Source organism: Microcaecilia unicolor, chromosome 4 (assembly GCF_901765095.1).
Source record: "Microcaecilia unicolor chromosome 4, aMicUni1.1, whole genome shotgun sequence".
Taxonomy (NCBI): domain Eukaryota; kingdom Metazoa; phylum Chordata; class Amphibia; order Gymnophiona; family Siphonopidae; genus Microcaecilia; species Microcaecilia unicolor.
In genome coordinates, this window is record NC_044034.1 from 358379277 (window position 1) to 358406514 (window position 27238).

General features: G+C 46.4%; 1 protein-coding gene and 1 non-coding gene across 2 annotated transcripts in view; both read right to left on the bottom strand.

The window, feature by feature from the left end:
• Positions 1 to 638: 638 nt before the first annotated feature.
• The window catches only part of NHS (NHS actin remodeling regulator), a 343921-nt gene continuing 317321 nt past the window's right edge, over positions 639 to 27238 (bottom strand). Inside the window, exons 5-9 of the mRNA XM_030202296.1 lie at positions 24078 to 24270; positions 16357 to 16488; positions 11263 to 14199; positions 7684 to 7810; positions 639 to 1209 (exon numbers count right to left, since the gene is read on the bottom strand). Coding sequence (XP_030058156.1) covers positions 639 to 1209; positions 7684 to 7810; positions 11263 to 14199; positions 16357 to 16488; positions 24078 to 24270 — 3960 coding nt within the window. The remainder of the gene's footprint in view (positions 1210 to 7683; positions 7811 to 11262; positions 14200 to 16356; positions 16489 to 24077; positions 24271 to 27238) is intronic.
• Positions 22793 to 22897, bottom strand: LOC115469800. The gene has a single exon (XR_003942067.1). It is a non-coding gene; the product is annotated as a U6 spliceosomal RNA (small nuclear RNA).

The window sequence follows — 27238 nt, forward strand, 5'->3', positions numbered from 1 at the left end:
TGCCCTATTTATACTGTCATTTAAAAAGAAAGAAAACTGAATTATGGTTTCTGATCATAAATTTCCAAGTGGACATGGACGTGTGGCACGATATGAGAATGGTATTCACAGAATACAATAATATTTGTATCTCTAGCGGCTTTGTTAAACATAGTATTACTTTTTTAAATGCCGAAAAATCATCGGCCCACTCTTCCTGATAATTTTATGTACAAGCTTTATCAAAAATATGGTATTTACATATGCTTCTTAATTTCTTTTAAATCTTGCATCATTTTATCTTAATGTACAAAAATACTAATTCCCAAGAGATTTCATCTCTTTTCTCTTCTAGGGAAGCACTACAGTGGGGGTTAATATGTCCTACATAAGCTACGTTGAAAAGCATTTTCTTCTGCCAGATTCTTTAAGAAATCTTTTAAGACAAATAGGTTGAGCGGAAAAAAAATATCTGGAGTTGAAAAGATAAATTCAGGAAACAGTGTACCTTTTCTAGTTTAGGCAACATGAAATAAACAGCCACAGCAACCTACTGCCCTGCAATTCTGCAGCCAGCTTAGAGTTTGCACGCGACAGTCGCATCCATTCGCAGGAGCTCAAGTACTTTTGATGTTTGCGTGTTCCAGGCTGTCCATGACCTAGGCTGAACTTTGAGAGGATCGGTCATCGTGCGGGCTGCCATCTGAGTTCTCGGTCTCCCCTTCGGAGATCGCTTGCATGGGGGTATTGTATAGTCGAGAGCGTACGCTATAACGGCTGCTGCTGGCAGCTGGCGGAATCCGGGAGCGCCCGACCCGGGAAGAAGCAGACACGGAGATACTCTTGGAAGAGAATCCCTCCATGCCGGCTCTAGGGGAGCAGGGAGAGAGGAGAGATAACGCGTCAGCAACCGGCGATGCTTGGGTGGGCTCGGCGGAGCTTGGAGAGGAATCGGCAAGTAGATCGCCAGGAGACTTGGCCATAATAGGACTCTTCAGTATCTCAGTGGCTGACATTCGATAACTAGAATCTGATCGACTGCCTTTCTTCAACAGTAGCAGTTTGAACTCTTCATTCGATGTGCTGGACTTTTTGGCATTTCTGTATATTGGACCAGGAGATTTCTGAGTGCTTACTGGTGTTCCTGGACTGCTACCTGATGAAGCTCTTAATCTGGTCTTTGCAGCTGTGTCACCGGACTCTTTCCTTCCAAGTATTTTTCTTTTAGATCTGTAAATAAAATGTAATTCTTAATGAATAGACTATGAACAATAAAAAAATTCTAATTTACTGTGCATCTGTTATCCAGGAGAGAAATTTCCCCATGTAACATAGTAGATGACGGCAGAAAAAGACCTGCACGGTCCATCCAGTCTGCCCAACAAGATAACTCATATGTGCTACTTTTTGTGTATACCTTACCTTGATTTGTATCTGTATTTTCAGGGCACAGACTGTATAAGTCTGCCCAGCACTAGCCCCGCCTCCCAACCAACAGCCCCTTGATTTGTATCTCTTTTTCAGGGCACAGACTGTATAAGTCTGCCCAGCACTAACCCCGCCTCCCAACCACCAGCCCCGCTTCTGCCAGTCAAGAGGCGGGGCTTTATGTGGGTAAACCAAAGCAGCTGTAGGGGCAGGGAGTGCCCTAGCTCAGTGGTTTTCAACCCAGTCTTCAGGGACCACCTGGCCAGTTGGGTTTTCAGGATATCCATAATGAATATGCATGCGGTAGATTTGCATGCACTGCCTTCATTGTATGCAAATGTCTCTATGTATATTCATTGTGGATATCCTGAAAATCCGACTGGCCAGGTGGTCCCTGAGGACTGGGTTGAAAACCACTGCCCTAGGTGAACTTTCAGCCTTAAATTCCCCCTCCCCCCACCATTAACCTTCAGGCCCCTAGGTTGCAGCCCCCACTTTCAATATTTTGATAATTAAACCCAACAATCATGATCTCCACATAAACATCCTCTAAAAAAGCTAGGTTGAAGTATGTGTTGATGGTGGTTTAATTTTGGGTGGCTGTTGGGACTTACTGTTTTGCCTTGACTGCAGCTGCTCTTTGCTGCCCAAGGCGAGTGCCTAGTCATGTCTAATGGTTGGACTGGCCCTAGGATAAGCACACACTACTTGTACCACCTGTTCCTCCGATCCCATTCCCACCCACCTTCTTAATGCCATCTCACCTGCTCTTATTCCTTTTATCTGTCACATTCTCAACCTCTCACTTTCCACTGCGACTGTCCCTGCTGCCTTTAAACATGCTGTGGTCACACCTCTCCTTAAGAAGCCTTCACTCGACCCTACTTTTCCCTCTAATTACCGACCCATCTCCCTCCTCCCTTTTCTCTCCAAATTACTTGAGCGTGCTGTTCACCGCCGCTGCCTTGATTTTCTCTCCTCACATGCTATTCTTGACACACTACAATCTCCACTCAACCGAAACTGCGCTTACTAAAGTCTCCAATGACCTATTACTGGCTAAATTCAGAGGTCTCTATTCCATCCTCATTCTTCTTGATCTTTCCGCTGCTTTTGACACTGTCGATCACAGCGTACTTCTCGATACCCTGTCCTCACTTGGATTTCAGGGCTCTGTCTTTTCCTGGTTCTCTTTCTACCTCTCCCTCCGCACCTTCAGTGTTCACTCTGGTGGATCCTCTTCTGCTTCTATCCCTCTGCCTGTCGGCGTACCTCAGGGTTCTGTTCTTGGTCCCCTCCTCTTTTCTATCTACACTTCTTCCCTTGGTTCATTAATCTCATCCCATGGCTTTTCCTACTATCTCTATGCTGATGACTCCCAAATCTACCTTTCTACCCCTGATATCTCACCTTGCATCCAAACCAAAGTTTCAACGTGCTTCTCTGACATTGCTGTCTGGATGTCTCAACGCCACCAGAAATTAAACATGACCAAAACCGAGCTTCTCATTTTCCCCCCAAACCCACCTCCCCACTCCCCCCGTTTTCTATTTCTGTTGATGGCTCTCTCATTCTCCCTGTCTCCTCAGCTCGAAACCTTGGGGTCATCTTTGACTCCTCTCTCCTTCTCTGCTCATATCCAGCAGATCGCCAAGACCTGTCGTTTCTTTCTTTACAACATCCGTAAAATCTGCCCCTTTCTTTCCGAGCACTCTACCAAAACCCTCATCCACACCCTTGTCACCTCTCGTTTAGACTACTGCAATCTGCTTCTTGCTGGCCTCCCACTTAGTCACCTCTCCCCTCTCCAATCGGTTCAAAACTCTGCTGCCCATCTCGTCTTCCGCCAGGGTCGCTTTACTCATACTACCCCTCTCCTCAAGTCGCTTCACTGGCTCCCTATGTTTTCGCATCCTGTTCAAACTTCTTCTACTAACCTATAAATGTACTCACTCTGCTGCTCCCCAGTATCTCTCCACACTCGTCCATCCCTACACCCCTTCCCGTGCACTCCGCTCCATGGATAAATCCTTATCTGTTCCCTTCTCCACTACTGCCAACTCCAGACTTCGCGCCTTCTGTCTCGCTGCACCCTACGCCTGGAATAAACTTCCTAAGCCCCTACGTCTTGCCCCATCCTTGGCCACCTTTAAATCTAGACTGAAAGCCCACCTCTTTAACATTGCTTTTGACTCGTAACCACTTGTAACCACTCGCCTCCACCTACCCTCCTCTCCTCCTTCCTGTACACATTAATTGATTTGATTTGCTTACTTTATTTTTTGTCTATTAGATTGTAAGCTCTTTGAGCAGGGACTGTCTTTCTTCTATGTTTGTACAGCGCTGCGTACGCCTTGTACGCTATAGAAATGCTAAATAGTAGTAGTAGTAGTTTTTCAAAATTCTCCCCTTTTGCTCAGTGTGGTTAATGGGATGTGCTATGATGGTAATTAGTTTCCGGATTATTGTATAACATGTACTAAAGCAACTTGTATAAAATGAGATAAAAATCTATGTTATAGTTAATTGTTAAATTAGAGCAGTTTTGAAATTCTATCTTTTATATTGCTGGGTCACAAATTTGGAACAAGTTACCGTTAGAATTAAGAGAGATTCAGGAGATGGGTGATTAAAAAAAAAAGGTTTTAAAAAACTATTTCTTGACAGGTGTATGTATGAAGGAGGGTAATGTTGGAAGATAAAGGTCTGTCATGGAGAAAGGAACTGTAGAGGGAGGTGATGTTGCAGTACAAATATGTGATATATGTAGTGTGAGTATTGTTTGTGTGTGTGTATGTGTATGATTATTATGTATGTTGATGGTATAATCCGCATAGAACATTGGTGATAGAGCAGAATAAAAATTTTTTAAACATATATATATTTTTTTTTAAGTTACATTTGTACCCCGCGCTTTCCCGCTCATGGCAGGCTCAATGCGGCTTACATATACAGGTACTTATTTGTTCCTGGGGCAATGGAGGGTTAAGTGACTGCCCAGAGTCACAAGGAGCTGCAGTGGGAATCGAACCCAGTTCCCCAGAATCAGAGTCCGCTGCACTAACCACTAGGCTACTCCTCCACTAGCAACATTCCATGTAGAAGCCTGCCCTTGCAGATTAGCAACACGGCCGCGTAGGCTTCTGTTTCTGTGAGCCTTCTACATGGAATGTTGCTAGTGGAATAGCAACATTCCATGTAGAATCTCCAATAGTAGCAACATTCCATGTAGAATCTCCAATAGTATCTATTTTATTTTTGTTACATTTGTACCCTGCGCTTTCCCACTCATGGCAGGCTCAATGCGGCTTACATGGGGCAATGGAGGGTTAAGTGACTTGCCCAGAGTCACAAGGAGCTGCCTGTGCCTGAAGTGGGAATCGAACTCAGTTCCTCAGGACCAAAGTCCACCACCCTAACCACTAGGCCACTCCTCCACTGTTGCTACTATTTGAGATTCTACATGGAATGTTGCAATTCCACTAGCAACATTCCATGTAGAAGTCGGCCCTTGCAGATCACCAATGTGGCCGCGCAGGCTCATGCTTCTGTGAGTCTGACGTCCTGCACATACGTGCAGGACATCAGACTCACAGAAACAGAAGCCTGCGCAGCCTTCTACATGGAATGTTGCTATTCCACTAGCAACATTCCATGCAGAATGTCCAATAGTAGCAACATTCCATGTAGAATCTCCAATAGTAGCAAATTCCATGTAGAATCTCCAATAGTATCTATTTTATTTTTGTTACATTTGTACCCTGCGCTTTCCCACTCATGGCAGGCTCAATGCGGCTTACATGGGGCAATGGAGGGTTAAGTGACTTGCCCAGAGTCACAAGGAGCTGCCTGTGCCTGAAGTGGGAATCGAACTCGGTTCCTCAGGACCAGAGTCCACCACCCTAACCACTAGGCCAGATAATTATCAAGATAATGTTAGGGCAGCAAAAAGGCAGTGATAATTTTAGTCAAGTCTCAATATCGCTGCTATCGGAGCGTGGCACTGGTTGTTGTCGCATTGCGGATGTTCAACACCAATCGCTATCCAGAAAATGGAATCAAATGTCCAGAACTAGTATGGAGCATTTTAAAAAAGAAAACTGTGGACCACCTCAGCTGAAATCTGACCTGAGTAATTTCCTGTTATTCTTCTGGTTTCAACTTAAGAATACTCGTATGGCAAGATTATTTACTACGATACAAAACCCTGCCCACATGTTTAAAGATATGTGCGTTTCAATCACGACAGTGGACTTACAATCGAGGAGAAGAATGGGCAGCAGGAAAAAGGAGGTGATGATGTCTCTGTAAGAGACTGCACCTCAAAAAATATATAAACAGGATGGAGTCTGTAGTCAGGATGGCCAGTAGCCTTCACCATAAATGTATGGGGACAGACTTAAAGATCTCAATATGTAGGGCACAGGAGGTGAGTCTCTTTCAACTGAAAGGAAGCTTGTGAATGAGGTGGCATAGGAGCAAGGTAAGAGGGGACAGAGGGCCAGATGCACTAAACTAAACGTGCCTTTAACGACCCTTTAACAACCCTTTAACGAACAACTTTTTAACCGTGGCATGCATTAAAGGCCATTTTCCGACGACGGTAGCAGCAAACGAAAACGGAATGCAGATGAGCAAATTGTGTAGAAACCCTACTGGAATGAGATGCACTAAAGTTTTCCGCTTGCCCTAACACAGGAAAACTCCGGGAAAGCTAACGAGAGGTCTGTACCTCTCGTTGTGGCTGCCCGGCTAACACTTCAGACCTGTCAAGAGCTTAAAAATCGGACACATGTAATTCTCTGCTTATCATAGTAACACATCAAACCCACCTCCATCCACTTCTCCTTCGCAGTATCAAAAAAGCACTCAAAAACAATGATAAAAAAAATCGGGAGGGGGCAAAAACGCTCATCAGGAGCGTCCTGTATGGACGGCCTTGCCCCCCCCGCCCGAGGTCGCCGCTGCTCCCTGCTCCCCCTGCATAAAACCGTGACTTTTTTAGGCAGCCCTGGCCCCCCCCTCTCTCCCTCCCTTCCTCTCTTTCTGAAAAAACAGCTCCCGCCATACTCCGCCCCTGTGCCCTGCCCCCCGCCGCCCCCCCAGAGGTCGTCGTCGCCGTTCCCCCCCTCCACCGGGCCCCCCCTCCATCTTACTAGGCCCGTGCAGCGCCTCTCACCTCTGTGTGAAGGCGCTGCACGGGCAAGAACAGCTGATCGCCTCCTCCGCGAGTCTCTGACGTCCCTCCTTCCTCCTGGGCCCGCCCTCGTCTGACGTAAGTACGCGGAGGAGGCGATCAGCTGTTCTTGCCCCTGCAGCGCCTTCACACAGAGGTGAGAGGCACTGCACGGGCCCGGTAAGACGGAGGAGAGGCCCGGTGGAGGGGGGGAATGGCGGCGATGACCTCGGGGGCGGGGCACAGGGGCGGAGGATGGCGGGAGCTGTTTTTTCAGAAAGAGAGGAAGGGAGGGAGAGAGGGGGGCCGGGGCTGGCTAAAAAAAGTCTCAATTTTAATGCAGGGGGGAGCAGGGAGCAGCGGCGACCTCGGGCGGGGGGGGGGGGGGGGCAAAGCCGTCCATAAAGGACGTACAATAGCCACAGTGATATCGTAGGTTTAGCGGTTGTGCGCTTGCGTTTCCTCTACCGCTTGCGGGGATTACACCAGTTTAACGAATCTTTCATGCATCCGACTTTAGAATACCGCACTGAACATGTGCGACTTGTTTTTTTAGTGCATCCATCGTTTTTTCTAAAACGTTAATGACTTTTACGTTTCATTGATGCATCTTCCCCAGACTCAGGAGTAACATAAGGAAATACTTCTTTACGGAAAGGGTGGTGGATGTGTGAAACAGCCTCCCAGTGGAGGTGGTGGAGACAAATGAATTCAAGAAAGTGTTGGACAAACATATAGGATATCTACGGAAGAGCAAGTAATAGTAGATGGTATGGATGGACACACAGGATAGGTTATATGGGTTCTTTATTTGCCTTCATTGTCTCTGTTTCTATGAGCAATGCTGACTAATTTATTTTGAAATTCAAATGTCTGTTCGTCCCTCATTAGAGCCTCTTCATCCTTGGGGCAAGAGTTAACTGGCTCAGTCTGCTTTCCCATCTAGAGGTCTATCCCCAACAGAACCTCTCTTCAGATTTATAATCTGAAACAGCAACACTCTGTTTCCTATTCAATTTGTATTCATGTTTACTGAAATTTGTAAAAACAAAAAAAAAACAAAACAGCAACACGCTTACGGTGGGTCTAGAGTTTCTCACCTATGGATCACAGCAAATAGATCTTCCGTAGTGCGGGGTTTGTTGGGAGACACAAAGACATCATCTGCCTCAGTCTGAGACTCTTCGCTCAACGGGGAAACCAAAGAATCGTCGCTCTGAGAAGATTCTTCAAACAGAAAGTGTCCGTGTGAGTCGGGGACATCGTTATTTGAGCAAACAATCTCAATGCTTTTCATAAGGGAAAAGATGGCAGAGTTCCTTAAACGACACTAGTCTGTGAAAATATTTTACTTGCCAACCATGTTAGCACTTCGCAGAAAACCTTGGATTCTATAAAAGGCATACAAATTTCCACACGATCCTGAGATGTGCATGCAAATAAATTGGGTAATGAGCCAATTAGCACCAATAATTGAGTACTAACAATCGATTACTGGCGTTAATTTGCAACATTTTAGATTTACGTACACACCTTGCTAAGCATGATTCTATAAAGATCTGTGTGCAAATCTTACAGCCAGGGGCCCGACCATTAGGCCACCTGAGGGAGCAGCCACCCCGTTTGTGGCATTTACCTGTTTCATCATGTTCTAAACCCGGAGGGGGAAAGATTCCCATATGCTGCCCTGCCGCCGGCACCCGCCTCTTCCTTTTACTGTGGCCGCCTATCTGAAGCAACTTCCTGTTTCGTCAGGCAGCTGCAGTAAGGCGGGTGCCGGCGGCAGGGCTGCATATGGGAATCGCTGCCGGGGTTAGAACATGACAAAACAGGTAAACGCCGTGAATGGGGGCGGGGGGGGGCGGCATCTTACCTCTGTCTCAGGCGGCATCTTGTCTTGGGCCGGCACTGCTTACAGCGCACAACTCAAAAGGGGGAGTGGCTAAGGGAGGGTCAGGGGCGTTCAGTAAAGATGTGCACAGTATTACTGTACACTGGGGATCCAAGATTTACACCAGGTTTCACGCCCCCAGTTTGGCGCGGAAATCAGCTCTAAGTGCTATTCTATAAACAGCGCCCAACTCGGAACATCATTTATAGAATAGCAATCTGTGCAGATTTTTTTTTTGGTGCTGCTTTTTGGACGTCATTTACTGAATCGACCCTAAAGGAGTTTGTATAAAGTCACTTTCGTAGGTATGTGGCGGCTTAGCCATGAAAACGACCAGTTATAAAATTTCGTCCAACGTGTGTTGACATAATGGCGTGTACAGAAGCCACCTGAAAAAGGCGGTGCTTGCATGCATAGGTTCTAAAATATGCTAATTGACATGCATACTTATATAATCTAGGTGCAGACATGTACACCTGCTCTTGGGAGTGGGTGTAAAAGTTTGTGTCTGCAATTTAGGCACAATTTCTGCCACATGCTAGTATTTTGTAAAGATACACATGCACTTTTCCCTGTAAGCTAAGCTGGAGTCCTCCACCCACAGTCCTGCCAGTGGGGGATGCTGTTTCACTATCACATTTTCAATTTTTCAGTAGCTGGGGGGACTTTGTGGAACCATCTTCCAGGTTACCTGAGTCTTTGCACTGACCAGTGAGTGGAGTAGGAAGGGGGGGGGGCGGTGGGGCGGTCCGTCCCGGGTGCACGCCACTGGGGGGGTGTCAGCTCCGCTGGTTCCCTGCTCCCTCTGCCCCGGAACAGGTTACTTCCTGTTCCGGGGCAGAGAGAGCAGGGAACCAGCGGAGCCGACACAGCTCCCAGCGGCGTGCACTCGGAGGCGGATCGGCCTTCTCGCCCGCCCCTCGCTTCCTAATTCAAGTAAGAATGCGCTCTGGGGGGGGGGGGGGCAGGGTGCACGCCGAAGGGGGTGCGCCGTGCCAAAGGGGGGGTGCGCCATGCTGCACCCAGGGGTGGGGGTGTGTGCAGCGGCGACCCGCTCCGGGTGTCAGTCGCCCTCGCTACGGCACTGGCACTGACTCTCAACAATTTAAGACATTGTTAAAAACTTTTGTTTTGTAAAAGCATTTATTGCATAAGGAGAAGTCTATTTCTTTAGCAGTTTTCCCTATTTTATTTTGATCATGGGTATTTTGTGATTTTTACGTTTTGATATTATGTGCATTTCTTTTGGAAAGGGGCGTAGCCAGACACCCAATTTTGGGTGGGCCTGGGCCCAAGATGGGTGGGCAGAAGTACTCCGCAAGTGATTCGGTCTCTCCCTCTCTCGCCTGCATGCCATATGGTCTCTCAAACATCACCCCCTCCACTGCATACCTTTTAAATAGCAGATTTTCACTGACAGCGAGCAGCAACTAATACACACTGCTCATGTTGGCCCCACAGCCTGATGTAACTTCCTGTTTCCGCATAGGTGGGAATACATCAGAGGGAAGGCTGTGGGGCTGGTGCGAGCAGTATGTATCAGTCGCTGCTCACTGCAGGCGAAGATCTGGTATTTACAAGGTATGCAGGAGGGACAGTTGTTGGGAGTTTTCGGCTAGTGGGGCTTGGGGAATCCCTGCCAGCCACATCATAGATGTGCTGCTACTGGGTGGGCCTGGGCCCACCCGAGCCCACCCTTGGCTACGCCACTGCTTTTGTAACCTGCTTTGATCTTAACGCGGGATATAAACTTTTGAAATAAATAAATAAATAATAAATTAATAGTGAGAAACAGGCAAGTTCTGCATGACTTCAGGTAACCTGCCTGTCCCTTGCAACTGAAAGCACAGTATTGAAACACCACCCCCTACTGGTAGCAATGCAGTTGGAGGACTCCTGCTCAGCTTACAGGGAGGCTCTTATGTACTTTTATAAAATAACGCTTAAGTAGTTGCCTACTTCCCTCTTAAACTAGACACCCCCCGTTATAAAATACCCACTAAAAAGGCCAGTTCTGTGAACTAGGCACCTACATTTGCCCCTTGCGAGCATCAACATATAGATGTCTAGCACTTGTATGTAAATGCACACTTACCCGTGAAAGTGTGAGCAGACCACCTAAGCACTATTCTGTAACAGGGTGTGCAATCTACCTAAAGTGGGGAGAGGCATGTGCATGGGTGGGACTCCCAGTACATGCATAACTTACTGTTGTCCCTGCTGCATTTAGGTAGCTGCAGTTACACTAAGTCTAGGGTTACCATACGTCCAGTTTTACCCGGACACATAGCCACCAAGGGGGGGGGGCAGGGGGGACAAAATTCCCCAGGCCCGGGCCTCCAAGAGGGGCCCGACACCGCAGTCCCACCCGCCCTCCATCTGCCCCCTGCATTGAAATCGCAGTCTCACCTCCATGAAAGCAGCGCTGGAGGCAGCAGAATGCCTCCCTTCGGCCCTCCTTTCCTCTCTGTGTCCCGCCCTCGTCTGATGTAATTTGAGCGTGCAAATTGAGCACACGCCCAAATTTGAACACACAAGTTTTAGCCACTTTTATAGAATTCAGGGGGATAACTTCTTTTGAATATCAGCCAGATACCATCCTGCTGACGCACTTCATTCAGTTAATAACATTGGGCCCTGTTTACTAAGCTGCACTATAGGCGTGTTAGTGTTTTACAGGCTAGCGCACCTTAGTAAACAGGGCCCAAAGTTTTTCTTCTGATGTCAAAAGATTTCCTTTATACGATTATGGAATCACATTGTACTGAAGAAGCAGCTGAGAACGTACCTTTCCAAGAAGCCTCATCCACATCGTCCTGCATTTCTTGCGTCTCTTCTGCCCTGCTATCGTCAGAGGCACTTTTGGTTGGAATACCTGATGCAATGTAATTTTCCTGCTTCGAACAGTTTTCACTGAGTGAATTTACAGTTGAGATTTCCAATTCAGACTTGATAAAATTTCCAGGCACTTCTTCATCTTGGTTGCTCAAGTCAAGCTGGCTTCTCAGCTGATCGAGAGGTTCCGATACGTGTTCCTGTGACTCAGACTGGGTCGGGACTCTGTTGATTGGTTCTGGTTCCAATAGCTGTGCATGATCCACAGGTGGCTCCTGAAGAACCTGCACAGTTCCAGGGACCTCATTTGGTCCTGATATTTTACATGATAACTCAATGTCAATATCACTTGTAACGTCCAAGTCTTTTTGAGGCCCCTCCATAAAAAGGTCAGAGTTTCCCCTCAATACTGTTTCCTGAAGAAGTTCATCACATTCAGTTATTTGGTCTTTTACCATTGTAGCTTCTAAAATAATCTTATTGGCCAGGACTATGGTTTCTTGGTTGTATGTATTTTTTCCATTGAAAGCAGAACTTTCTTCTGAAAGATCAATATCAGGGCTTGTTTCAATTGGTGACGAGTCGATATAGGGTAGCACGTCATTTTCTATGGAGTAGTGGCGTGACAGTGGTCTGCTAGCCACAGGCAGTTCCATTTTGCTTGGAGGAAAGGCATCTACTGTTAGCGCGGGTTCTCGTGTGTGGAGACCCTCTAAGCCATTTTCTTTTCGCTTTGTGTCCTCATGATCGATGACTGATCGGAGGTGAACAGATTTCAGAACTGAAGGAGTGATGGCGAGGATTGGAGGAGTCTTAGTGATATTTGCGTCCCCACCTGTGTTCTGTTTAGCGTGGTTGAGAATGTTCAACTTGGAGCTCTGAGGGAATGGTCTAAACACGACATTCTGAAGAGCACTTAGGTCAAGATGAGTAGGAGGTATAACTGGAAGTTCTAGATCTTTGCTCAAAGATACATTTCCAGTCTTCAAAGAGGACTGTTGGAGTGAAGACTTCCTTTCCGGAACTTTTGGTTTTCTCTTACTGCCCCCTGGAGATAGGGGCCCAGAAAAGAAAGCTGTTGGAAAAGATGAGGTGGGCGTTTCTGATTGACTAGAATACCCGCTGGACGGTGATGCTAAGCCAGCCATTGTTTCTGGGGATGCCAACTTGTACTCATTCTCAACAGAAGGAAGGGAGGGGGTGGTGGATCTGGATCCAGACTGTGACGTTTGTGATTCAGAACTTTCAGGAGACTTGGTACATTCTATGACTGTAGTACCCGTAGCAGTGCTTGAATTTGATAGTGACCTATAGGGATCATTAGATTTCAAGTCATTGAGAAGCCAGAGATCTGCATAGTGAGTTTGTTCAGCACCTTCGTCTTTAAGCTGGGTATCCCTTAAATTGCCACTGTGCTGGTTAACCCAGGACAGTTCCTGACTAGAGTTTTCCACACTTGAAGGTGTATTTGAAAATTCAAGAGGCAGCTTCATTTCCCTGGAAGCGTGAAGCATTTGCTGCACGCTGCTTATCTTTGGTTCTTTCTTCTCAGGAACATCTGTACGCTTTTCAGATTTCCTCAAAGATGAACTGCGTTTTGGTGGGGTTGGCTTTGCCTTTGGTTTTCTAAAAGAGATTCTTGGTCTTCCCTGCCTTCTATTGTTTAGGTAATCCTGCCAAATGCAGTCTGTAAGACTAGACGCAGTATCTGGATTCTGGCCACCTTCAGATTCTACGGCTGCATAGTTACATATATAACTTTTATTACCATTAAGACCACAGTCAAAGTGCATGGAGGTGTAATATCCTTCAGTGTCCACGGAAAAGTGAGAGCTGGTATCTTTTTCAGATGGACTTTTCTCCAGAAAACTATCGTATGTGGCCATGCTTGTAAAACTCGGGCAGCCCAAGCTATCAGCCTTTGAACATTCAGGGCTGAAATCCTGACGGCACGATGCATCATGGCGATGGTGTAGGTAGTTCCATTCACTATCACTTGCGTTACTGTTGTTGGGATCATCAAATAAATCTGCTACTGTAGAGGTAAAAGAGCTTGCCCTGTGACCTCTGGCCTTCTCCATTTGATCGTCATACTGCTCTGTGATGAAGACGCTGGAATCTTCATTTGCGTGGGGAACAGTATTCAAAGATAACTCTGAGTCACAGTGTGAGGAGCCAGTCAGCGGGGGAGAGGCAGCAGGCGGAATGGTTTCCGATGTCTGAGAGGGACAGGTTGAACTACTTCCACTCCAGTTACCACTAGAGGATTGATGGTCGTCTTTCGGATCCATGTGACTGCTCAAAAGGACCCCTGTCGTGGAAATCGAGTGGAGAGGACTTCCGAAAGTATCCGAGTTTGAGGAAATCTCACAGCTTCCAGAATCAGCCATTCTTGATAGTCTCGACCTGCCTCTTTCACTCAAGGTGTGCTGCGGGCTGTACAGGTGCTTAGAATACGTTAAACCTACCGGCTGGTGTTCTTGTGAACCCTGGTTAGTGATGGTGTCGTTGTCTTTCTCCGGACTTGGCAAAAAGAGTTCTGGTTCATATGTAGAAGTTTTAGCACCAAGACTGTGACCAACGTCACTGACTCTAGCACCTTCTCGAGGAAGACTGCGTGATCGAATGCGGCTGGTCACCGCGGTAGTAAACATTGGGTCACCACGCTCTGTCAAATCTACAATGTTGCCAGCTGAACGAGAGAGGGAGATGATTGAACCCTGCCCTCTCTGGGATCGGATTCTTCTCCTGGATGGGGCAGCAATGAGAATCTCCTCAGTTTGGCACTCAGAGTCTCTGGTACCAGATCGCCTGCCAACAGAGCCAGAGAACTCGGGATCTGCGTGAACAATCACATTTCGTTCTCTTGTTACAGGTGACTCGTCGGAATCTAGAGCAGAAATGAAAACACCTGAGATGACCTTCAAAATTCCAGCCAAGCTATCACTACTGTCACAAGTACATCCGCAACTTACTCCAGTGCTCAGTTCTAGTACAGCAAAACACATTTTGGTTATATCGATACTATGTCAAAAACATGCACAGTCTGAGGGGTGGGCAAACCAAAACTTTTCTTTTTGTTTAGTTTGCTGTATTGTATATGGGATTGTTTTTCATTTTGGAGGCAAAGTCATAAATAGCATGCACTCTATCGCACAATCGCTGTTCTTGCAAGAGTGCACAATTTTTCACAAGTATGCACCCTTTTGCTCACAAAAGGTGCATTATCTGAGCAAAGGTGCACATTCTTATATAAATCCCTGGATTCTATATATTGCATCCAAAATCTCATGCCCAAAATGCGCGTGCAGCGTAATTGAGTAACGAGCCATTAATTAGCAATAATTGGGGGCTAATAACCAAATATTGCAGTTACTTGGCTCCAATCATGATCTGCGTGCACATCTTGCTAGGCACTATTCTATAAGGATCTGCACACAAAGTTTATAGCACGCAACTCAAAAGGAGGCGTAGCCATGGGAGAGGCATGGGCGGGGTAGGGGCGTTCACTAAAGATGTCTGCAGTATTATAGAATTCTGAGGATTTGCGCCTAACTTATATGCCAGGATTTACACCAGGTTTCAGTTGCTGTAAATCCTCGCTTCCAAAGTTTGGCGCAGAACTTGGCTTTAAGCACTATTCTAAAAACGGTGCACAACTCAAGAGTGCTGTTTAGACTAGTGCTCCGCGCGGAATTTGGGGGGGGGGGCAATTTACTGAATCTAGCCCAAACAGGGTACAGTATTTCCCAACTACACACTCTTTTGCTCAGAAAGGGTGCGCTATCTGAGCAAAAGCACACACTCTTGCATAAAGGAGTAGCCTAGTAGTTAGTGCAGCGGAATTTGATCCTGGGGAACTGGGTTTGATTCCCACTGCAGCTCCTTGTGACTCTGGGCAAGTCACTTAACCCTCCGTTGCCCCAGGTACAAATAAGTACCTCTATATACTATGTAAACTGCTTTGAACGTAGTTGCAAAAACCACAGAAAGGCGGTATATCAAGTCCCATGTCCCTTTCCCTAAATAGTACACATGATTATAATTAAACTCTGGAATTCATTGCCGGAGAAAGTGGTGAAGGCGGTTAGCTTAGCAGAGTTTAAAAAGGGGTTGGACGGTTTCCTAAAGGACAAGTCCATAAACCGCTACTAAATGGACTTGGGAAACATCCACAATTCCAGGAATAACATGTATAGAATGTTTGTATGTTTAGGAAGCTCGCCAGGTGCCCTTGGCCTGGATTGGCCGCTGTTGTGGACAGGATGCTGGGCTCGATGGACCCTTGGTCTTTTCCCAGTATGGCATTACTTGTGTACTTATATGATTTCACAAGTATGCACCATTCTGCTCACAAAGGGTACGCTACCTGAGAAAAAGCATTCACTCCTGAATAAATAGTGCACACAATTTCACAAGTATGCACCCTTCTACTTACAAAGGGTGTGCTACCTGAGCAAAACAGTGCACATGATTTCACAAGTGTGCACCCTTCTGCTTACAAAGGTGCTCTACCTGAGCAAAAGCACACATTCTTTCATAAATAGTGCACACGATTTCACAAGTATGAATCCTTCTGCTTACAAAGGTGTGCTACCTGAGCAAAAGCATGCACTCTTGCATAAATAGTGAACACGATTTCACAAGTATGCATCCTTCTGTTTACAACGGGTGAGCTACCTAAGCAAAAGCGCACACTCTTGCATAAATAATGCACACTATTTATGACACAGGAAAACCCCTGAAATTTCAGGTTTTGTCTTGCTGCTGTGAATTAAAAATGACAAAACGTGGGAATGTTGACATTTCCTTTGTAACTTCAAATGAATGCACATCCCTGCACTCTATTCATCATTAATTCTTAAAATAAGTTGCATTTCATTTACACAGTTACTAATTTATGAACATTGGTTAAAATATTTTTTAAAAACACATACAAACTAAAAGCTAAATGAGTGTGATTATCAATCAAGACTCAAATTTAATAATTTCCATGAGCCAGTGAACGGTTTTATCAGGCCAGCCAGCGTCTGGTTTAATACTGCACCTATTTCTTGCTGGACTCTTCTCGGGATGCCGGAGATGGTTTTCCTTCTTCTCAGCTTTCGCCTCCGCTGTAGCGCAGATTGGGAATGAACAAGTGAGCAACGTAGGCTAGCCTCTCTGTCAAAACCGACTCCTGCAACCCAGAGAACAAGACGGTCATTAGCTGTTACAGGGAACGAACCTCGTGTCGGCACTGGACTAGAGAAATGCGGTCTGGTTGATATTCAAAATGATTTAACTGGCCAGAAATGTCCACTGACCGGTTAAATCGCTTGTTTGGGGCTGTCCACTCATTTTCAGTGCCGCTTGCCACTCATTTTCAGCAGCGATACCCAGTTAAGCGCCTGAATGAAAATCGGCTATTTTGGCCAGGGTAACCGCATAAAACACAGTCCTATCTTTATGCGACAACCCATGGCTGGTAAGGTTCTGAAAATTGACTTAACCGGTCATGCGTTAGCCGCTGGCGGCAGTCAGCGAAACACTCACCGACGCTGGCTATATTTACCCCAGTGTAATAAGTTTTGTTAGTAACATAGTAACAGTAGATGACGGCAGAAAAAGACCTGCCCGGTCCATCCAGTCTGCCCAACAAGATAAACTCATATGTGCTACTTTTTGTGTATACCTGACCTTGATTTGTACCTGTCCTTTTCAGGGCACAGACCGCATAAGTTTGCCCAGCACTATCCCCGCCTCCCAACCACTATCCCCGCCTCCCACCACCGGTCCTGGCACAGACCGTATAAGTCTGCCCAGCACTTTCCCCGCCTCCCAACCACTAGCCCCACCTCCCACCACCGGTCCTGGCACAGACCGTATAAGTCTGCCCAGCACTTTCCCCGCCTCCCAACCACTAGCCCCACCTCCCACCACCGGTCCTGGCACAGACCGTATAAGTCTGCCCAGCACTTTCCCCGCCTCCCAACCACTAGCCCCACCTCCCACCACCGGTCCTGGCACAGACCGCATAAGTCTGCCCAGCACTATCCCCGCCTCCCAACCACTATCCCCGCCTCCCACCACCGGTCCTGGCACAGACCGTATAAGTCTGCCCAGCACTTTCCCCACCTCCCATCCTAAGCAGGTGGTTTAAACTGAGCAAGCAGGTCAATTTAAACGCACCTTTAACTAGTTGGCTCCATCTTTCTATGTTATCATTCTAAATTCTTTTTATTAATGACTATTCCACTCAGAAGGTCCAACAATACAAAAAGCAGTGGTATATTAACATATCGGTTCTGCTAGCAATGGTTGGACCTAACAAAAGTAAACTTTTTCTAATATTACTGCAAACTTTCTCCCCCTCCCCCAATGTCCCAAATCCTAACCTACCATTACCTCCTAACCTCCCCCTTTTGGTTTTCCTTTCAGGGAACCAGGAGGGGGACAACAGCCACTGGGGGTTTAAGGAGGTGTCATGCCTTAATCCCTTCCCCCCCCCCCCCAGTGCAGTGATTGATACAATAACTATTTGGACATTAGTCCAGTAAGACTGGACGTTTGGGTATCTCCCTCCCCTCTCTTTATGATCAAAATCGCCTATCATGTTGTGCCCTGTCCAGTGGGGGGTTTGGGGGGGAGCTGGCATCGCACTTATGTATCAAAGAAGGTGGACTATAGGAGGGATTCTATGCGCCAAAATTAGGCTGAAACAGGAGTTACGCGTTACGTTGCATCTAGGGGCTATTGTATAACCTGGTGCCTCGTTTCGATAATACGAGTTTCCCTGCCCCTTCACCGGGACATCCTGCGAGGACGTCCTCAGGAAAACTTGGGCGCCCCTTTCGATTATGCCCCTCTATGTGATCTGGGTGATAAGGAGTAAAGATAACTATTCAAAAATGTAAACACGCTTTTTGTTTCTTAGGGGATTTGCAGCATCTCGGAATTTCCATAACATTAGCATATGTAATTTATTCCTCCAGTGGCAAAAAGAAGGTGCAGTATCTTGCAACCAATGAATTAGAATACATTCCCCCCCCCCCCCACCCCCACAATACATGCTTTGCATAGGAAATCTCTTTACCTAAGACCCTGTAATGCTAGGAATAATTAAATAACATCCCCGTGGATTTAAAGACTAGTCTTCTGCCTAATAAGTTCCTCAGATACCTATTAATTTTTATTCAAAACATCTGGATCTTATTGCAATGCCAGGAAGCATGAGTAAAAGTATTATCGTGTAGGTGACACTAAGAAAACGAGAGGTTTCTATGGGCTTGTATTTGGGGGGAAATAAGCGCTATGTAGGGCATGATATCGGCACTCTTGGAACTCTGCATTCGACACCGTACCCAATAGAAATCAAACAAAATAAAACATGGAAAAGAAAATAAGATGATACCTTTTTTATTGGACATAACTTAATACATTTCTTGATTAGCTTTCGAAGGTTGCCCTTCTTCGACACTGTACCCAGAATTTGTGAGAATAATCTAATCTTACTAAGTCCCCTCAAAGAATCTCCTCATTCTCCACTCCATGACTCAAGAACTATGGTTATAGGTAAAAAGTGGGATGTTTGACCATGGAAATACAAATCCTGGAGACAATATCATAAAAACTTCTTTATTGAAGAAAAGACTCGACACAACTGTTGAGTTTCGGCCTACAGGCCTGCATCAGGAGTCTTGAATTTTCGTAGATTCCTGTCTGAAGGAGCACTCACAAGGACATTTATGGCCTGGATTTGATCAATGTTAGTAGAGCTCCCCAGCCCATAATTCTTAAAAGAAAACCTTCAGCAGCTGTGACTAGTTAGCAGCTAAGAGCAAATAATTGCTAAGAACCTTATAAAACAATGAGATTGATTCTAAGCCTGTAACATCTCCTTCCAACATCTTTTCCATCTTATCTCGGACAGAAATTTCGTTATCCTGCCCCAGCAAAAAAAAAAATCAGTATTTCCTGGCTTGCGGTAGTGTAGGCGCGGGTTTTGGGTATGCGCCAATCCATTTTTCAGCACGCCTGTAAAAAAGGCCTTTTTAAAATTTTTGCCGAAAATGGACGTGCGGCAAAATCAAAATTGCCGTGCGTCCATTTTGGGTCTACGACCTTCCTGCCAGCCATTGACCTAGCGGTAAAGTCTCGCATGGTAACTGGGCGGTAATAACCTACATGCGCCAAATGCCACTTGGCGCGCGTCCGAAATTATTTTTCAGCCGCGCGTATTGGATGTGCAGCAAAAATGAAATTACCGCAAGAGCCATGCGGTAGCCGTGCGGTAATTCCATTTTGGTGCAGGTTAGCTGCGCATAGATGCTTACGCGGCTTAGTAAAAGGGCTCCTTAGCGCATGGAGGTGAGGGACGTGCCTGTGGGCAAAGCATGGGTGGGTCATGGCTGTGTTGTCATGCGATGCCTGCGACCTAAAGCATAGTAACAGTTGTGTGAATTTGCACTTATGCCAGCCAATGACTTGTCATAAAAAGACACACCTAACGTTTGGAATGACAATGCGGATTTGCGTTAATCCTATATAATAATTTGCACCTCCAACGTTCCGTGTCTGGCTGCCTTGGTTCATAACATCTCCTGACGTCAGCCAGCCTCCAGCGTTCCATTCCCCCTCACTGTCCCGCCCTCGCGTCAAGACGTAATGACGTTAGAGGGCGGAACAGTAAGAGGGAATGGAACGATGGAGGCGAGCTGACGTCAGGAGGAATGTTACGAACGGAACGGAAGCCAGTGCCAGCCAGCCAGAGAATGTTCAGGTACAAATCGAGGGGAGGAGAGAATCGCGGGACATCAAGGGGAGGGAGGGAGGAAGGGAAGGGAATGGGAAGGGAGGGCAGGGCAGAGGAGAACTGATGGACATGGTTGGGATGGGAGGATAGTAGAGGAGAGAATCGCGGGACACAGATGGGAGGGCAGGGAAGAGGAGAATCACTGGACATGGAGGGGAGGGGAGGGGAGGGAAGAATCGCTGGTCATGAAGGGGAGGGCAGGGGAGAGAGAAAAAAAAAGCTTACATGACAGCCTTCCCGTTTCATTGTTGAGGAAACGGTCATGGTTCCACTAGTATTCTATAATGTCTTAGATGCACCTTTAAGCTGTTAGAGAATTGGGTGCTCAGGACCAGATCCTATATATGGCGCTGAGAAAATCCACATGGAAAACATTTCTGCCTAAGCGTATTCTATAAGTGGCGTCTAGATTTAGGCACGGTATACAGAATATGCTTAGTTGATATCACAGCGCCTAAAACTACGCGTCTCCATTTACACCAACGATAATGTGGCATACATCCCGGCACGTAGATTTAAGCGCAGAGGGCCAGACTCCATAACTACGTGCGTAAATTTTGAAATGCCCATTTCTCCGCCCATAACCACGCCCCTTTTTGCCTGTGCGCATTAAAATTTAGGCGCAGCACGTTACAGATTACGCTTAGGGCGTTGTGCGTGTAAATTCTAATTATTGTCAATGAGTGCTCGTTATTGCTTTTTAAGTGCTGTTAACAACGCTGATTGGCTTGTTAAGCCAATTAACGTAAGCACACGGTTAATACGCTTGGATTTCGGTGTGGATGTCTAGAAGCGCTATATAGAAGTCGGGGGCAAGCGCGCTCCTTGTGGTACCTAAAATGCACCAATGTATAAAATTGCCACCTATGTGCTTACAGCTATACCTGTTTTGGGGGCACGTGGCTTTTCTAGGCTCATTTGCAATGTTGAAAACACAGGGTTAAATAAATTCCACTATAGTTGCAACAAATGCTCAATATATTACAATAACGCAACAATGTATCAATGCAAAAAGTTTTTGTTTATTAATCACTCTATCGTAATATATAAAACCTTGAGTACATAATATTTAAACTCACTCATTAATCACACAAAATCCATAGTCTTTCATTCCACATTTCAACATAGCCATTCAACAAGTTTCATCCTACATTCTCCTATACAAAATATCTTTATCAAAGTGCTGACATCCACAGAATCCTCACAGGCTGCCACTATCAAAATTTAATACATAGACAATATCTCTCTACCTAACTGAACCACAGATTGTTACACAATCTCTGTCGCTTCTTTATAACATCAGCAAAATTTGCCCTTTCCTCTCTGAGCACACCACCCGAACTCTCATCCACTCTCTCATTACCTCTCGCCTTGACTACTGCAACCTACTCCTCACTGGCCTCCCACTTAATCATCTATCCCCCCTTCAATCCGTTCAGAACTCTGCTGCGCGTCTTATCTTCCGTCTGGACCGATATGCTCATATCACCCCTCTCCTCAAGTCACTTCACTGGCTTCCGATCAGGTACCGCATACAGTTCAAGCTTCTCCTACTCACCTACAAATGCACTCGATCTGCAGCCCCTCCTTACCTCTATACCCTCATCTCCCTTTACGTTCCTACCCGAAACCTCCGCTCACAGGACAAATCCTTCCTCTCAGCACCCTTCTCCACCACCGCCAACTCCAGGCTCCGCCCTTTCTGCCTCGCCTCACCCCATGCTTGGAATAAACTCCCTGAGCCCATACGCTAGGCCCCCTCCCTGCCCATCTTCAAATCACTGCTCAAAGCCCACCTCTTCAATGTCGCCTTCGGCACCTAACCACCATACCTCTATTCAGGAAATCTAGACTACCCCAACTTGACATGTCGCCTTTTAGATTGTAAGCTCCTTTGAGCAGGGACTATCCTTTTTGTTAAACTGTACAGCGCTGCGTAACCCTAGTAGCGCTTTAGAAATGTTAAGTAGTAGTAGTAGTACTTATCGCATCTCGTACTTCTAACTGCTCAATCCATAGTCATCGTTCGTTCTCTATACATATCAATGTGTTTGCAGAGTTTTCCCCAACAGTTCTTATAATCAACTGATTCAGTTCTGATTATTAGCCGCTCCGTTCACATTTAGTGGACTCTGCTATACTCATCAAGCAGTATGTGAGGTCTGGAACCCGTGAGCTCACGGTTGTACTTCAATGGATCCTCTTATCAAACACAAATCTTCATCAACTGTCTTGATCTTGCATGACCCTCTAATCATGTGCAAACTTCCACAAGCACTTTTCGATCCTTTATGACCCGACACGGTGCCGTGTTTCGCTCTACCCGAACGTCATCAGGGGTCTGAATTATTGCTGCCGAGCACAATCGCATTGATACATAGTTGCGTTATTGTAATATATAGCTTCATTTGCAGACATATACTTTAATTTTGAAAGCTATGTGCGCACCTGCAAACCCCCATACCTGGGAACTTCTACTATCACTGCAGTGGAATTCTTTGTATACAACCTGTATTCACAGACTTTTAGTCACATATCAGCTAGGCAGTTTTCAAAGGTACCTGTCCACCTCAAACCCCATCCTTGGGAATTCCTACAGTCAACGCATTTATTCACATATCAGCTACGCAATGGTGTAAAGGCCCATTTGCAGAGGTAAACACTTTAACTGTGGAAAAGACTTTTTTTTTTAAATATGCAACATTTCACGAATTTGAATGTCATCTTTGCGCAGGGGCCATGCCAATCTTCTCTGTATCGTTCCAGTTTTAGTGTATGTGATGCCGAAGCAAGCAGTGTGGAAAGGACTTTGAACGTCACCCTCTTAAGGGCTCTGAGGGGCCTTTTTACTAAGCTGGGTAGGCTCCTACGTGCACCCAACATGCGCCAATTTGGAGTTACTGGTGGTAATTTCATTTTTTACGTGCATCCGAAAACCGGGTAGTAATCGGCATTCTACGCACGTAGACCTTTACCGCCCGGTTCCCGCGTGAGACCTTACCGCTAAGTGAATGGGTGGCGGTAAGGTCTCAGACCCAAAATGGACAAGCACCAATTTTCATTTTGTCGCACGTCCATTTTTGGCAAAAATGTTTAAAAAGGCCTTTTTTACAGGTGCGCTGAAAAATAGATCTGCGCGCGCCCAAAACACGCGCCTACACTAGTGCAGGCCATTTTTCAGCGCGCCTTAGTAAAAGGACCCCTGAGCCACCCTAATTGAGTAAATCAATAAATCAGAAAAAATCGTATACGTTATCTGTAACACATTTTTGATATGCAAATCTGTCTCTAAAGCCTGTCAATAAGATGCACAGGGACTTAGAGGCTGTGTCTCACTTAAGACCTCATCAGCTCTAATAATAATGCTATAGACTAAGCCTGTTGTCCAGGGGCGTAGCTAGGTGGGGCCACGGGGGCATGGGTCCCCGCAGATTTAGCCCTGGCCCCCCTGCCGCCGGCCCTCCCCCTCCACATTCGACCCCCCCCTCACCGCCACCATCAGGTACCTTTGCTGGTGGGGGTCCACAACCCCCGCCAGCTGAAGTCCTCTTCAGCGCCGGTCTCCGGCGCGTTGGTAATCATTAAAACGAGCGTGCACAGCGACTGAAAACAGGACAGGGTGCCAGGCAATGTGAGACCAGCGCAGGTCAAACGCTTTAGCTGGTGGGGGTTGGGGAACCCCGCCAGCCAAGGTACCTTCGCAGTGGCAGTAGAGGGGGGGAGCGGCAGTGGGAGCGGAAGCAGCGAGGGGGCGGGAGGTAGCGGCCACAGGGGAGGGGGCAAAGTGGCAGAGAGAAGGCAACAGCGGGGAGGAAGCCGAAATGTGCCCCTCCCACCTTTGTCTCTGCCCCCCCATCCGTCGAGATCTGGCTACGCCTCTGATCGCAAGGCAGCTCACTGCGCCTCGTTTCCTAAATATTCGATCACACCAGCTACATGATCTGCTCTCAGCCACAAGAATATCAGTACTGTACCAGTGACGTTGATGGGAATAACGCAGGACGTAATCACTTGGGACTCCTGTTTCATCTTCTCCTCCGGAGTTGGGAGGGGGAGAGCTTTGCTCCAGTTCGTTTGCTTATCCAGTGTTGATGGGATATTGGGTACTGGATTTCTCGGTCTCTGCCCTAGCATGACATCTGTGCCATCCTCTGGTGGCGGATGCGACTGCAACGAGCAGATTCAAAAACAAGGGGTTACAGTAGAACATCAAACATTTATACTCCATCATATTAATAAATTAATGCAGGTATGTCAAACTCATGACTAATGAGCCGTTATGGCATCGCACATTCATTGATAGGCTGCATTAAAACATTCATCCTCCTATTCTCCCCATTACAATTACTTAGGAACCAAATGTACATTACATAATTAATTAGAAGTTAAATTCAGAACGCACATCAGATACTACGACATGGGCTGCACTGAAGTTTCCTGCAGGCCACGCGTTTAACACACTCGCTTTAACAGAAACTTGATCGAGAGGAAGCGAGAGCACAGGGAACAAGCAAAGAATTTCATTGCATGGGGGCATAATGTGTTTTAATCTCCTTTAACGCTTCAAAGTTAGACCAAATTGTTACTATGGAATGACAGAGTCCGCCTCTATGGAGCGTTGGTTAACATAATAAAGAAAATATATATGTATATTCATGATTAAGTAGCAGCCACCCATCGCCTTGACTGATCTGCTTGAAATAAGACTTTAATTTCATCGATACAAATTCAGGCTACTGCAAACAGTGCGCCATATCCAGCAGTAAAAAACGCAGTGTATTGTATTTTTCAATGGGAAACATGGCATAAAACCTGGGCACGCTGAAAAATGGCTTGCGGTAGTGTAGGCGCGGGTTTTGGGCGTGTGCCAATCTATTTTTCAGCGCACCTGTGAAAAAGGCCTTTTTTTTTTTTGCCGATAATGGACGTACGGCAAAATGAAAATTGCCAAGCGTCCATTTTGGGTCTGAGACCTTACCGCCAGCCATTGGCCTAGCGGTAAAGAATCCAGGCGGTAATGACCCACGTGCGTGAAATGCCACTTGGTGCGCATCTGTTGCGAGCGTCCGAAAAATTTAAAAAAAATCTTTTTCAGACGTGCGCCAAAAATGAAATTACCGCAAGAGCTACACAGTAGTCGGGGCGGTAACTCCATTTTGGCGCGCGTAGACGCTCACGCGCCTTAGTAAAAGGACCCATAAATCAGTTGTTATACCGGTGTAAATGGCAATACGCAGGCCTTTTTGAGTTTTCCCAATCAATTTACTGGAGAAAAAAAAGGACAAAGCATTTCAAGTTACGAGTAAGTTACTTTGTACAGAATTGTAAGTACAAGCCATAGGCAAACATCATACAAATAAAGGCAGAGACCGAGAAAAGCAAGGACAGAGAACAGAAGGTAAGAGCAGGAAAAAAGTCATGCCAGGTCTATCTCGAGACAAGTGAACCCAAGACGCATCTGTCGTTCCACTTTAGCCTTGAGCGAACCATCATCCTACAGAAAGGTAGAGACATGGAAGCCATCTTTCTGCTCAGAACCTAAGGAATGCACATTTACCCGTCACAGGTAGAACCCATCCTGCTTTCCAGCAAATAAATTTAGGCTTCCCCAGGCCAGCAAACAACCCCCTTCCCAAACTCAGAGGGTCTTTTACTAAGGCGCGCTCACGTTTTTAGGGCGCGTTAAATGCTAGAAACGCTGATGCATTCCTATGGGTGTCTCTAACGTTTAGTGCGCTCACAATTTTAGCGAGTGCTAAAAACGTAAGCGCACCTTAGTAAAAGACACCCTCAACGTTTGAACTGTGGCTTACCTCTAAGCTAGTGGTGGTGAGCAGCTCTGACACTTCTCTCTGCTGGTTCTTATCCCCATGGCCACCCTCGTTTTCTCCAACATCATATCACTGACGTGATGGTTTTTAAATTTTGATTTTGCCTTTCCAAGGGAGTTACAAGCAGGGAAGGCTTACAGTCAAAATTGTACCAAGCTTAACGGAGGGTGAAGTGACTCGCACAAGGAGAATCGGTGGGAGACATGAGATTTGAACCCTGGCTTCGCTGATCCTCAATTACTCTGGTTACTTTTGCTCATTTTCTTGTTCAACGTCGGCTTCTCATTACTGAATGGCCACCAAATTATTTGCTTATTTTTTTCATGTTCCCGATATTTTCAGCTCCTCATCTGTGCCGCAAGAAATCAACATAAAGTCAACTGATCCAGTTAGATTGCACCAGTGAACGCAAAATGAAAACCGTTTCAGGACGCAGAGAGCGGTTGCTTACCTTCTGTGGTTTGAGGGGGGGGGGGGGGGGAAACACCCAAAGGACTTGTTTGTCCCCAAGAAAAATATTTTGTCTGTTTTCCGAAACACTGAAACCTTAATTTTGCTTTCCCCCTTCTCCCTTGCCTCTTCTCTTCAGCTTTTGTGGGGGTTCCCGGCAGAAGTGAATAGCTCACATAAACTTCCAGCACAAAAGACTTTGTTTCCTAGGAAACTTCTACAAAAAAACCCGAGTTTGGTGCCTGGAAGGGCTGGGGGGGGGGGGGGGGGTGTTATAAAACCAGAGACTGCTCTCTCTCTTGCTGCTCCCTTGGCTGAGTAACAATGGATGGCAGGACAAAGAGAAGGGTAGCGACTGGACAGGAAATAAAAAACACAGCCTACGCAACCACTGACCCAAGGCTACAAGCTCCGCTTTGGTACCCAAACGCAAGAACTAACCAGAACAGAGAAACCTAGTGTGGATAGACCCTGCTAGGCCCAATCTGATCTAATTATGCCTGTTCCAGTACACGGCTTTTGCCTTGGCTTCTCCTCGGCAAGGGATCCCCTCTGCTTATTCCAGGACTGGTTTTTGCCTCTACCACCTGCGCTGGGAGGAGAATCCAGGCATCCACCGATCTTTCCGCTTGTGAAATTGGAATAATTGGGTGAAGAGGACTTATTCTAACATTAAGCGGGTCATTCGTTGATAAAAGCCTTTGTCGTAACATGCAGAGCTGGAGCTCGGATTCAAACAATAACGTGGCGATCCATCTAATGGTGTCGGCGCCCAGGAAGAATCAACCTGCGTTTTTTTAAACCTACTTCACTGTGATGTAATGAACCAGGCAAACAAATGGGTTTTAAATGAC